The 15,291-nt window shown below is 36.2% G+C and overlaps 1 protein-coding gene across 1 annotated transcript in view; it reads right to left on the minus strand.

Moving 5' to 3' along the window:
* Positions 1-15,291, minus strand: part of RSRC1 (arginine and serine rich coiled-coil 1) — a 407,598-nt gene that overhangs the window by 293,054 nt on the left and 99,253 nt on the right. The window contains exon 5 of the mRNA XM_070511416.1: positions 3,031-3,204. Within this exon, the coding sequence (XP_070367517.1) occupies positions 3,031-3,204 (174 nt within the window). The remainder of the gene's footprint in view (positions 1-3,030; positions 3,205-15,291) is intronic.

Below are 15,291 nucleotides of genomic sequence, written 5' to 3' on the forward strand. Positions count from 1 at the left end.
ATACATAGGTCCTAATTAAATTATTTGTAAATCTTTTTTCCTTTCTCTCCACCCACACATCTTTGGGTTTTTTTGAAAACAGTTGGAAAGAGATAGCTAATGAAACCATCATAGAAATAAATTTAATTAAAGACCTAGAAATTTTTTGTAGTTTTATTAAATATAATTCTAAATAAATAGATGAAATGCTGACATGGGAAAGTAAGGAAGGCAGACAGACAGAGAAAAGAAGGAATCAATCTTTTATGATAGATTTCTGGCCTAATCAGAGAAGAATAAGGCACAGAAAATTCTTTCAGTTCTCTTTAGCTATTTTCTAGTAAATTTTAAGCAACAGCATATCACTTGATCGCAAACACTGTATCTCATCATGAATAACTATGGATTACTACAGAAGTGAGGCTAGTGTACTGTGAAGAGTCAAGGTGCTGTGGTCAGTGGACTTGAATTAGAGGGCAAACTCTGCCACTTACTAGCTTTGTGATCATAAGTCTTCATCTGTATAAATGAGATAACAAAAGCACCTATTTCATGAAGTTATTACAAAAATTAAATGAGATAATACACATCAACTGCTTAACAAAATTCTTGAAATATATCTATTTAACATGTTAGATGCTTACTATTATCACGTTCACTGTAAGTAAAGCATTTTGTTCATAACTCATGTAGACCTAATCATATCATTACTCTACTTGAAACTTCATTGGCTTCTCACTGCCTTTCGAAATAACCCCAGTTACTAGATGGAGTAGCAATTGATGGCCTTGCGGTTTAAAGTCCCGCACGCTCTGCTTCTGCAGCCCAGGTTCAGTTCCCGGGCGCAGAACCACACAACTCATCAGCCAGTAGCCATGCTATGGCAGCAGCTCACATAGAAGAACCAGAAGAACCTACAACTATACACCACTATGTACTGGGACTCTGGTGGTGGGGGGAAAGAAAAGGAAAAAAACAAGGGAGGAAGATTGGCAATAGATGTTAGCTTAGGGCAAATCTTCCCCTGCAAAAAAAAAAGAGGAAATAACTCCAAACTCCTTAACATAACTTATAAGGTGCTCCAATAATCCTCTCCTGCTATTCCTCTTCTCCTCTACACCAACCCCTCTTAGACTTCAGATCCTCCAATACGCCATACCCCCTTGCTGGCCTCCAAGCCTTTCCACATGAAGTTCCTTTTGCATACAGCATTCTTTCCAATCTCTTCCTCCCTTCAGTGTTTAAACATCATTTCTTCTGAGCCCTTCCTGACATGCTGACTAGTCTAGATCAACCAGTTTAATGTTCATGGAAATCTCTTGCAACCAGAATATGTCAAGACTGAAGAGGAAAACCAACATACTGAGGATAGCTGGTTGGAATGATAAAAAGGGCCCAGGTCTGCTTACTTCCAAACTGTTTCTAACAGTAGCAAAAAATGTACTCACGGTTTAAGCCAGATGTTAACAAACTACAACCATTGGGCCAAATCTAGCCAGCTGCCCATTTTTGTAAATAAAGGTTTATTGGAATATAGCTATGCCATTCATTTAGTACTATCTATGGCTGATTTCGTGCTATAAGGGCAGATTTCAGTATGTAGTTGCAACAAAGACATATGGCCTAGAAAGCCTAAATTATTTACTGTCTAGCCCTTTACAAAAAGTTTGCTGCCCCTGGTTTAAGCTATGTCAATTAGTTTTTGTTATTTCTGTCCAAAAACATCCTAACTCATACCATGTTTCCATAGCTTCCTACTGAAAGTCATGTGATTTCACTGTAATTACTCTCTTTCTATACATGCTTCTTTTGCCACCTGCAGGAAATCTCCAAGTAGGGTTGCCCTACCACTATGCCCCTATTACCTAACATAGTACTTGACAAATAGAAGCTATTTAAATATCGTTGATGGAACAAGTGACAAATGAATGAATGAGTATGTCTGATCAATAGACAAAAAATATTTATTAACAACTAACATGTATATTAGTAATACAAAAGAATATAAGACACATTCTCTGTCCTAAATAGCTTAAAAATAAGACTAAGGAAATAAAAAATGTAAGCTTTAAAAAAGAGATAAATTATTTCTGGAGCAAAGTAGGGAGCATCTGTACATACATAAACACTACCATATTAAATGTATACACAGACACAAAAAAATCCTGATTGCAAGTCACACTAAAAGGTAAGAATTTGTGTTTCTTCAGCACTAAACAGGAGAGGTGGTACACTGACATAATACCACCCTCTACTGTGGTCCACTAAAACCATGGAATCAGGCTACTCACAGCTTTTTGGCATCAGTACCCAGGGCCCTTCAACTGACACCTCTTATTTTGACCTTGTTCATTGTCCTTGCTGAAATTTAAGAAGTAATGACAAACACAACATTATTATCTTGTGAACCTGTCATCCAGAAATCAGTCCCTTAAACACAATCAACTCTGAGTGATGGAAGAGTCTCACCCATAAAGCCAGCCAAGACCTTCAAGACTAAGGTCACAACATCAGAACCTCTCTTGAAACAATCTGACTTTCCTTTTTTATTCCTGTTCTAATTTTTCTGACCTTTACAATGCCCTCCAAAAATGCTTTATGTAATATCAATTTTATACGACTGTGCAAATACTATTCTAAAAAAGTAAAACTTGGTGAGATGAAAGCAAAAATTTAATGACCAGTAAAAATTATAGTCACATTTCTCATAGCCATGTAATATCTAAAGTGTAAACCAAAAGAAGAAGAGAAAAGAAGGAACGAGGAGCAGGGCAGTTCCTTGATTGACATAATTTATTTGTCCTCTAAGTCCACATTTTCCAGTCTCAGAAACCTACTGTACGTCCTCTCTTCAAATCTATCATTCTCCTGACTTTCTCCCTTTATCAACAGATTTCCCCCATACTCTCCCTGATCCTCATTCCATCAAAGCAACTATGGCTATCTCAGCCTCTCTTTCCATCTAAGAAAAATCTCAGACAACGAAAATTTAGTTTGAATATTGCCATGGAATTACTGAGTCATTACTGCTTAAACTTTGCTTCAACTTACCCACGTTTGGTGTTGTGTAATTCCTTGTCCTTGCCTTTATCCTTCTCTTTCTCTCTTTTCTCCTTATCTCTGCCTTTACGTCGTTCTCTATCCCGAGACCGACTGCGAGTTCTTCTGTGACTGGATCTTTCACTGCTTCGACTATGGGAACGTAGCCGAGGTCTTGACCTGGACCTACAGCAAGTAGATTTTATTGAAGACATTCAGTGTATATTTTGCGCTATGAAATGAAAATATGCTTAAAAATTATCTGAAAGAAAAGGATTTTGTTTTAGTTATGGATCCAATAATTAAATGACTGTGTGAAGTGAGAATCTAAATATGATTCTTAATGAATAAGTACTCTCAGTTAAAATAATATATGAGGGAAATACATGCTGTCAGCTTTACAAGAAATTAGGGTTCAGTCAAAAAGTATTTGCAGTTTCTCAGAGAATATAACAAATGTAAATGTACCACTCTAATTTCCAAGGACAGGGTCTTTCCTAACCCTACAGTCTCTGCTTCCATATCTATTGAACCTTATTTCTCATTTCTAACTGTCACAATAAAACTTTTCCTCTACTCTACTCTAATCCAGCTATTCTTTATATTAAATGAATGCCAGTATTAGGTAGGATACACTATGTGCTTTGAAAAAGTAAAGATTTCAGAACCTGCCTTACAGTATTGACAAGACGGCCTCTACCAGACTGATGATCCAACAGATAACTATAAAAAACAAGTATGTGAACACACTAGATAGTGACCAAAGAAGGCAGATTGTGTAGGAAGCCAATACTTGGAAGAAGGAAACAGTAATGAGAAAATTTCCCATTTTAATCAGCTTTGTTTCTGAGGATAAGCTCAAGTCTGTGCCATGCAGGACAGCAAAAACTCCAACAGAAAACATTAAGAATTTTGGCCTGAAAAACCAGAAGAAAGACTCAAGGCTACCACTGCAAAAGGAAAATGAAAGGAGAATCCTGGAAAAGAGTCAGAGGAGGAACCCAAAAATTCTAGATATAAACTCTATGCAATCTCTGGCTGAACCCTACATTATGCATGTGAAGGACAGACTCCAAACAGCCATGAATAAAAGAATTGAACTAAAATTTCAACTGCTAGAAAAGTGATAGGATTTATGCAATTTTAATTCAACTAACATACTTTCCTGATTAAACAAACAAGTATAAAACCAAAAGCTCAATATTCTTCAGAGGAATATAAGAGAATCCAGAGTATTCAAAACATGACATTCACCATGTCCAGAATAATATCTAAAATTACCATATACACAACAAAATATGAAAAATGTGATCCACTCTCAAGAGAAAAGAGAATCAATGAAGACCAACTCTGAGATGAACCAGATAGTGGAATTAGCAGGCAAGGACTTTAAAGTATAAAGTATAACTATGTTTGTCATGAGTATAAAGCTAAGAAATATCAGCAGAAAAAACCTAGAAAAAGTGAGAAATTCTATAACTCAAAAATATCTGAAATTAAAATTATGCCAAATGGGATTAAAAGCAGATTAGTAACAACAGAGGAAAGAATGTGTGTACTTGAAAATAAATAAATCAAAATTATCCAAACTGAAGAAATGAAAGGAAAAAAAGATTGTTAATAAGAAAAGAAAAACAGTTCTTCTGGGATCTGTGTGACAATGTTTAAATGTCTAACAGTTTTATTTAAACCCAGAAGTATAGAAAATAATAAGACAGAAATTTTTTTTAAGCAGTGGCCAAAATTTCCCCAAATTTAGTGAAAGATAAATTTACAAATTCTAGAAGCTTAGTGAACCTCAAGATAAATATGAAGACCATGACTAGTAACGCTACAGTTAAACTAATGAAAACTAAAATTAAAGAGTAATCTTTAAAGTATTCAGAAAAAAACCTTGACACATTACATACAGGAGAGCAAGGATATGAATTACTGATGGCTTCTCATCATAAACAACAGAGATTAGAAGACAGTGGAATAAAATTCTTAACATGGTTAAAGAAAAAAAGTCAACCCAGAATTTTATATCCAGCAAAATAACCCTCAAAAGTGAAAGCAAAATACAAATATTCCTTGAGATAAAGGAAAAATAAACTATAATCATCAACAGTAGATCTGCAATACAATTAGTACTAAAGTAAGTTCTTCAGGCTGAATAGAATGATAGAGAATGAGAATAGATAGAAACCTGGATCTTTGGGGAAAAAATTGAAGGTCACTGGAAATGGTAAGCATACGAGCAAATATAAAAAACTACTTCCCTTAATAGATTTAAAATACATATATGTACTTAAAGTAAAAATTATGATGTTTCACCATAGGGGTTAAAATGAAAATAAATATAATAAATATAATATGTATAATCTCTATAGAATAAAGAGGTTAAATATATGGGGCACATAAATGGATCTATACAGTTCTAAGATTTCTTAATTTCATGTGAATGGTGAAAGAGTAACTCTAAGTACACTGAAATGGTGAGGGAATATATGTAATCCTTACACCAATCACTCAAAGAAAAAAAGGAAAAAAAATGCAAAGAAGAATGAACTAAAAAGGAATTCTTAAAAATATTCCTTAAGATTCTTGAGAGTGACATTAGCAACAGAGGAGTAAGCTGTTCCCTCTGTCTCTCCCCCTTCAAACTACAACAAAATGGACATTCATTGTTCAGCAGATGACACCCACACATTATATCAGGACACCTAAGAGACACAAGCTGCTATACATCCGAAGGAGGATGGACTATCTAGGGAGATGGCGTTGAAAACTGAGCACACTCCAGCCCCAGGAAGCCATGTACACATATGTGACTGCTCTCCCGGCTGGAGTGCCCATAGCACCACTGTGGCCCCCAGGGTGCAAGTGCACTTCAGCACAGCTGCAGGAACAGGTAACGTCAGCCCTGAGCCCCTCCATGATCACACTCTGGACCAGTGGGAGAGCCCACAGTGCCGCCACAGTCCCAGGGAGCAGCCCAGGCTCAGACCCAGTGAAGAGGATCTTCCCACCAAGCATAATGGTTGGTGCAACTCAGGAGGAGGTGGGAGTGGATCTGCATGCCTCAACGAAAAAACTCCCGGCTGCTCTGAATGCCCATGGTACCATTGCAACCCCAAAGATGGGAGTGTGTCTTGGAGGGACTGTGGGAGCAAGTGGAAGTAGCCCTGAGCACCCAAGTGATCACTCTCTCATCCAGTGGGAGAGCCCACAGTGCTGCTGCAGTGCCAGGGAGTGGTTCTGCCTTGGACCCAGTGGGGAGGTCCCACCCAACCAAGCACAAGAGCTGATGTGTCCTTAGGGGAGATGACAGCTGAGGTGCATGCCTGGGTGAATGAGCTCCCGGCTGCTGTGAATGCTTATAGTACCGCTGCAGCCCAGAAAGGGGAGTGCATCTTGGGTGGATTGTGATAGCAGGTGGTGGCAGCCCTGAGCCCTGACATGATTGCTTTCCCTTTGGTGAGAGAGCCCACAGGGTCACTGCAATCCCAAGGAAAGGTCCAGGCTCAGACAGGCATAGCTGACAGGGATAGTGGGGGGTTCAGTGGAGGCAGGTAGAACATGCAACAAAATAAAATCACTATGCAAAAACACAAATCCACCCCATCAAATAGTATGAAGAAACATATTAGTACTCCAGACCAGAAGAAAAAAGACAAACACACAGAAATCAATCTTGAAGGCAGAGAAATCTACAATCTAAATGACAGAGAATTCAAAATAGCTATCATAAACAAACTCAATGAGTTACAACAGAACTCAAAAAGATAGTTCAATGAAATCAGGAACAAAATCAACGAAGGGAGAGAATTCTTCACAAAAGAGATTGAAAGCATAAAGAAAAGTCAATCAGAAATGTTGGAGACGAAAAACACAACGAATGAGATAAAGAAAAATCCTGAATCATTAAATAACAGAGCTGATATTATGGAGGATAGAATTAGCAGACTATAGGATAGGAATATAGAAATGCTTCAGAAGAGGACAGGAGAGAATTAAGACTAAAAAGAAAACAAGGAATTCTTCATGAAATATCCAACTCAATCAGGAAACGTAATATAAGGATTATAGGTATTTCAGAGGGAGAAGAGAGGATGAAAGGAGCAGACATCTTGTTCAAAGAAATAATAGCTGAGAACTTCCCAAACCTGGGGAAGGAGCTGGAAATACAAGTAAAAGAAGATAATAGAACTCCTAATTACATCAATATAAAAAGACCTTCTCCAAGGCATATATTAGTAAAACTGGCAAAAGTCAATGAAAAAGAAAAAATATTAAGGGCAGTAAGACAGAAGAAAATAACCTACAAAGGAACCCCTACCAGGCTTTGAATGGATTTCTCAGCAGAAACCTTACATGCTAGGAGAGAGTGGAATGATATATATTCAACATTCTGAAAGACAAAAACTTTCAGCCAAGAATAGTATATCCAGTGAAAATATCCTTCAGATATGGTGGAGGAATAAAAACCTTCCCAGATAAACAAAAGTTGAGGGAGTTCATTGCCACAAGACCCCCCCCCCCACAAGATATGATCAATAAGGCCCTCGTACCTGAAAAAGAAAGGGTTTACAAAGCCTTGAGCAAGGACATAAACATGAAGACAAAATCAGAAAACTGCAACTCTCCATGAGAACAGATTAGCCAAAACTTAATTATAACCTTAAAGATAAGGGGAAAGAAAACATACAAATAAATATAATCACTTCATTTTAACCACAAACTCACAATACAATATGGAATAAGTTATGACAACAACAACTTAGAAGGGGAAGAGGTAAAGGATGGAAACTCTTTAGACCAAAGGAATAAGACGCTATCAGAAAACAGACTATCTCATCTATGAGATCTTTCATACAAACCTCATGGTAAGCACTAAACAAAAACTCAGAAGAGCCACAAATGATAAATAAAAAGTAAGAAAACCATCACAGAGAGTCACCAAACCAAATTGTGAGTCCAAAACACATGGGATGAGAAACAAGGAAAAGATAGAACAACTGGAAAACAGGTGATAAAATGGCAGCACTAAGCCCTCATATATCAGTAATCACTCCATATGTAAATGGGTGAATGCCCCAATCAAAAAACACAGAGTGGCTGGATGGATTGGAAAACAGGACCAAATAATATGCTGCCTCCAGGAAAAACACCTCAGCTCTAAAGATAATCACAGGCTCAGAATGAAAGAATGGAAGATGACACTCTAAGCAAGCTAATGGTAAACAAAAGAAAGCAGGTGTTGCCATACAAATAACAGACAAAGTAGACTTCAGGATTAAAAAGGCAATGAGAGACAAAGAGAGGCAGTATATAATGATAAAAGGGACATTCCACCAAGAGGATATAAACACTTATATATGCATCTAACACAGGAGCACCAAAGTACATAAAGTGACTATTAATTGACCTAAAATGAGACATTAACACCACCACAATAATAGTAGAGGGCCTTAACACCCCAATTTCATCAATGGCTAGGTCTACCAGACAGGAAGTTAACAAGGAAATAGTGTAACTAAACGAAAAAGAGATCAGATGGACTTAATAGATATATATAGAAAACTCCACCCCAAATCAGCAGAATACACATTTTTCTCAAGTACACATGGAACATTCTCGGAGACATATGTTGAGAAACAAGGAAAGCCTCAATAAATTTAAGAAGATTGAAATCATATCAAGTATTTTTTTTAATTAGCACCTGAGCTAACAAATGTTGCCAATGTTTTTTTCCCCCTGCTTTTTCTCCCAAAATCTCCACAGTACATGGTTGTCTATGTTTTCAGTTATGGGTCCTTCTAGTTGTGGTATGGGGCAGGCTACCTCGGCATGGCCTAACAAGTGGTGCCATGTCTGTGCCCAAGATTCAAACTGGTGAAACCCTGAGTCACCGAAGCAGAGCGTGCAAACTGAACCACTCGGTCAGGGGGTCAGCCCCTCAAGCATCTTTTTTGAACACACTGTTATGAAACTAGAAATCAACTACAAAAAAAAGCTGGAAAAGAGACAAATGTGGAGACTAAACAACATGCTACTGAACAACGAATGGATCAATGAAGATATTAAAGGAGAAATCAAAAAATATCTGGGGACAAATGAAAATGAAAATACACCATACCAAGTCTTATAGTATACAGCAAAAGAGATCCTAAAGGAAAATTCATAGCAATACAGGCCCACCTTAACAAACAAGAAAAATCTCAAATGAGCATCTTAAACTACACCTAACAGAACTGGAAAGAGAAGAATAAACAAAGCCCAAAGTCAGTAACAGGAGGGAAAGAATAAAAATTAGAGCAGAAATAAATGAAATTGAAACCAAAAAAACAGAAGAAAGGATCAATGAAACTAAGAGCTGGTTCTTTGAAAAGATAAACAAACTTGACAAACCTTAGCCAGACTCACTAAGAAAAGAAAAGAGAAGGCTCAAATTTAAAAAATTAGAAATGAAAGAGGAGAAATTATAACAGATACCACAGAAATACAAAAGATTCCAAGAGAATACTATGAAAGAGTATATGCCAACAAATTGAACAATCTAGAAAAAACAGATAAATTCTTAGACTCATACATCCTCCCAAAACTGAACCAATAAGAATAGAGAATCTAAACAGACCAATCACAAGTAAACAGATTGAAATAGTAATCAAAAACTGCCAAACAATAAAAGTCCAGCACCAGATGGTTTCTCTGGAGAATTCTATCAAACATTCAAAGAAGATTCAATACCTATCCTTCTCAAGCTATTCCTAAAATTTGAAGAAGACACAACACTTTCTAATACATTTCACAAGGCCAACATCACCTTGATCCCAAAGCCAGACAAAGACAATACAAAGAAGAAAAACTACAGGCCAATATCACTGATGAACACAGATGCAAAAATCCTCAACAAAATACTGGCAAACCAAATACAGCAATACATCAAAAGGATAATACACCATGATCAAGTAGGATTTATACCAGGGACACAGGGATGGTTCAAGATCTGCAAGTCAATCAATGTGATATACCACATTAAAAAAACAAGGAGTAAAAACCACATGATCATCTCAATAGATGCTGAGAAAGCATTTGACAAGATCCAATATCCATTTGTGATAAAACCTCTCAATAAAATAGATATAGAAGGAAAGTACCTCAACATAATAAAGGCCATACATGATAAACCCAGCGCCAACATCAGAGTCAATGGGGAAAAACTGAAGCCATCTCTCTGAGAACAAGAACAACACAAGGGTGCCCAGTCACACCACTCTCATTCAACATGGTACTGGAGGCTTTTGGCCAGGGTAGTGAGGCAAGAAAAAGAAATAAAAGATAGCCAAATTGGCACGGAAGAAGTGAAACTCTTGCTGTTTGCAGATGACATGATTTTATATATAGAAAACTCTAAAGACTCCATCAGAAAACTATTAGAAGTAATCAACAATCACAACAAAGTTGTAGGGATACAAAATTAACTTAGAAAAGTCAGTTGCAGCGGGCCAGCCCCGTGGCTGAGTGGTTAAGTTCGCGCACTCCGCTGCAGGCAGCCCAGTGTTTCAACGGTTCGAATCCTGGGCGCAGACATGGCACTGCTCATCAGGCCATGCTGAGGCGGCATCCCACATGCCACAACTAGAAGGACCCACAACTAAGAATATACAACTATGTACCAGGGGGCTTTGGGGAAAAAAATAAAGTCTTTAAAAAAAAAAAAGTCAGTTGCATTTCTACACTCTAACAATGAACTAACAGAAAGAGAAGTCAAGAATACAATCCCATTTACAACTTCAACAAAAACAATAAAATATCTAGGAATAAATTTAACCAAGGAGGTGAAAGACCTATACAATGAAAACTATGACATTATTGAAAGAAATGGATGATAACATAAAGAAATGGAAAGATATTCCATGCATACGGATTGGAAGAACACAGTTAAAATATCCATACTACCTAAAGCAATCTACAGATTAATGCAATCCCAATTAGAATCTCAATGACATTCTTCACAGAAATGGAACAAGGAATGCTAAAATTCATATGGGGTGACAAAGACCCTTAATAGCTAAAGCAATCCCAAGGAAAAAGTACAAAGCTGGAGGCCTCACAATCCCTGACTTCAAAATATACTACAAAGCTATAGTAATCAAGACAGCATGGTACTGGCACAAAAACAGACACACAGATCAATGGAAGAGAATTGACAGCCCAGAAATAAAACCACACATCTACAGAGAGCTAATCTGTGATGAAGGAGCTAAGAACATATACTGGAGAAAGGAAAATCTCTTCAAATAAATGGTGTTGGGAAAATGGGACAGCCACATGCAAAAGAATGACAGTAGATCATTATCTTTCACCATACACAAAAATTAACACAAAATGGATTAAAGGTGTGAAGGTAAGACATGAAATCACAAAATTCCTAGAAGAAAATATAGGCAGTGACTCTTTGATATCAGCCTTAGATGGATCTTCTCAAATACCATATCTACTCGGACAAGGGAAACAAAAGAAAAAATAAACAAGTGGGACTTCATCAGACTAAAGAGCTTTTGCAAGGCAAAGGAAACCAGGAACAAAATGAAAAGACAACCCGCCAACTGGGAGAAAATATTTGCAAATCACATATCTGACAAAGGGTTAATCTCCAAAATATATAAAGAACAGATATAACAAAACAACACAAAAACAAACAACCCTATCAAAAAATGGGCAGAGGACATGAACAGACCTTTTTCCAAAGAAGATATATGGATGGCCAACAGGTACAGGAAAAGGTGTTCAACATCACTAATCATCAAGTCAATGAAAATCAAAACTACAAGGAAATATCACCTGTTAGAATGGCTATAATTACCTTGACAAAAAACAACAAATGTTGGAGAGGATGTTGAGAAAAGGGAACCCTCATACATTATTGGTGGGAATGCAAACTGGTGCAGCCACTACGGAAAACAGCATGGAGACTTCTCAAAAAATTAAAAATAGAAGTACCATATGACCCAGCTATCCCACTACCAGCTATTTATCCAAAGAACTTGAAATCAACAATTCAAAGAGACATGCACCCCATATCCCTTGCAGCATTATTCACAATCACCAAGACATGGAAGCAAACCACGTGCCCACTGACTGATGACTGGATAAAGAAGATGTGGTATCTATATATACAACAGAATACTACTCAGCCATAAAAAAGACAAAATCATCCCATTTGCAACAACATGGATGGAACTTGAGGGTATTATGTTAAGTGAAATAAGCCAGACAGAGAAACACAAACACCATATGGTTTCATTCATATACGGAAGATAAACAAATACACAGACAAAGAGAAGAGATTAGTGGTTACCATAGGGGAAGGGGGTTGGAGGGGGGCATAAGGGGTAAAGGGGCACATTTATATGATAACTGATAAATAGTAATGTACAATTGAAATTTCACAATGTTATAAACTATTATGACCTCATTTATTAAAAAAATTCATTAATCCAAAAAGAGGCTGGAAAAGAAGTACAAAGGAACCAAAACCAGAGGGACATAGATAAAATAAATAACAAAACGATAGGCTTAAATCCAAATGTATCAAGAAATACATTAAATATTAATGAACTAAATACTTTAATTAAAAAGCAGAGTTTGTCCAAATGAATTAAAAAGCAATACATACATACTTTAAATATACAAACACAGAATGTTGAAAGTAAGTGGCTAAAAATAGATGTATCATGCAAACAGTAAGTACAGCAAGGCTGGAATGAATATCAGAAAAACTAGACTTCAAAGCTAAGAGTATCATCCAAAATAAAAATGGGTACTTCATGATGATCAAAGGGTCAATTCATAAGTAGAAATCAAACATATTATGGTTATCTGACCACAAGAGAATTAAATTAGAACACAGTAACAATAAAACATCTGGAGAAAACCCAAATACACTGAAATTAAATAACACACTTCTAAATAATTCATTGGTCAAGGAAGAAATGACAAGAGAAATTAGGAAAAAAAACATATTTTGAACTGAATAACAATGAAAATACAACTTAGAGAATTTGTGGGATGCAGCTAAAGCAATGTTTAGAGAAAAATTTATAGCTTTAAATGATTATATTACAAAAGAAAAGTCTAAAATCAATTACCTAAGGTTCCACTCTGAAAAGCTAGAAAAGCAAGAGCAAAGTAAACCAAAAATAGACAGAAAAAAACCAAAACGTTAAAAAGCAAAAATCAATGGAATAGAAAGCAACAAAGAATTAACACAGTTAAAATCTGGTTATCTGACAATATCAATAAATTTGGTAAATCCATAGTTAGACTGGTCAAGCAAAAAAGAAAAAGCATTTACTTTTACATAAATTACTAAAAACAAAAGAAAGTGGAAGACAGAAAGATCTCATGAACCAGTCCTGGGTACTTACGACATACGTAGGCCTTGAAGAGAAGTACAGGGGTTTAAGTGGCAACAACGTCTGTCTATTTTCATCCCTAACTGGTTCACTCAGTGAATGAAGAACAACATTGTATCAGAACAGCACAAACTTTTTTTAATATGTGATTTTCTGAAGTAACAATAGTAACTGCTAGTAACGTCAACATGAGTTTATTACCCAAATTTACAAAAATTAATTTCCACCATTTTCTCTTAAAGTTTGACTACTCCCTCTCTCAATTTTGATACATGACTTCTTTCCACATAAAGTTTTAATTTATCATCACAATTTATTGCCCCCATAGATGTTACATTACTCATTCCTAATTAATCTATTATATGTCGATATATAAAATCTTAACAGATTATTCTAAAATCTTTGAAAAACCAGAATTTAAAGTCTTCTGATCAAAAGAAAGTAATAACATAAAAATGGAGGAGGGACTTTTTTTGTGATAACCTCAGTCACTATATATAAATTACATGTATGTATACATACAGTATATTATTTTAATTTGGTTCTATATTGTGTAGGACCAAAATATGATTCTAGCAATTAGTTTTCTCTTAACTAGTGGAAATGTAGAGTAATAAAAGACAAGTGAGTTAAACATTAAATTCTAACAACAAAACTCTAAAAGCTTCATTTTTGTAATAAGTCTTTAATGTAAGCTCAATTTTCAGTGATTCAGCCCTTTGTGTTAAAAAATATACTGTTGAACAAAATGTGCATCCATCTGTGGATTACGGATGAGGCAGATTTTGGTGAAATCATGTTTTTACTGTATCTTAAAAACTATATGTATCACCTCCTAATATACCCAAAGTTATAGAAGTATTAAGTTAAAAAATAAAGAGTGTAGAATGGTGTCCTTAAACAAGTTACTTCCTCTCTGGGCATCTATTTCCTTACCTACAAAATAAAGATAATAACTACCTTTCAGGGTTTCTATAAGGATTAAACAATAGTACCTAACTCAACTGCAAGATAGCAGACAAGCGATTTGGGAGGAGACAGGTACTCAGAAAGAAGTAAGTGAGGGATGTGCTAATCAGAATGAATGAGTAAAATCTGAATCAGAAACATATGAAATATGTTTCCCTCATACCATAGCTAATCCAGCATTCTTACTTTGACAGACCTTTGAAATCTTAAGGCCGGCATAAGCAGTACTCAAGTTTCAATATATTTCTTGCATACAGGAAAGCAAGTAATAATAATCTTAGCTAAAGATCCACATCTTCTCCACAGGAAATCCTCAGCAGCCAAATACACGATTTTCACAAGTTTGCTATTAACAGAAAAATCATATCACCTATCACCCATCATCCAAATCTTTGGAGCGTAAAAGGGGATATTTTTGAGAGTCAAGGAGCGCACTATAACATAAGCATAACAGGCCTACATTGGCACTGCCCCAGAGAAAGCAGAAAGTATAATCACTATCACCAGCATAGCAAAGCTAGATCCCGCAATTGGAGGCCTGCTATCAATGACTACCTGCTTCACCCTCCCTATAACCTACTTTTCCAATCTCTGCTCCTCACAGTTTACCCAAGTCATGAAATTACCTCAATTATCTCCAAAGTCATCTCAGCGTTTTCCCAAACACAAAGTTTCCACTGCAGAAAACATATGCCTGCCATTCTCCCAAAACATCTTGTTCATTATTTAACATATGTCTTCATACAAGCAACCCCTGCCATTCTGGAATGTTCTCCTATAAATGTTGCTGGTGTGGCTCAACGAACTATGATAGTAATAGCAGATCTATAAGTTAAGTCACTCATTATGTCAAATTTAAAGAAAGGACTAAGTTTTTTTTTTTTTTTGAGGAAGATTAGCC

This window comes from Equus asinus, chromosome 5 (assembly GCF_041296235.1).
Source record: "Equus asinus isolate D_3611 breed Donkey chromosome 5, EquAss-T2T_v2, whole genome shotgun sequence".
Taxonomy (NCBI): domain Eukaryota; kingdom Metazoa; phylum Chordata; class Mammalia; order Perissodactyla; family Equidae; genus Equus; species Equus asinus.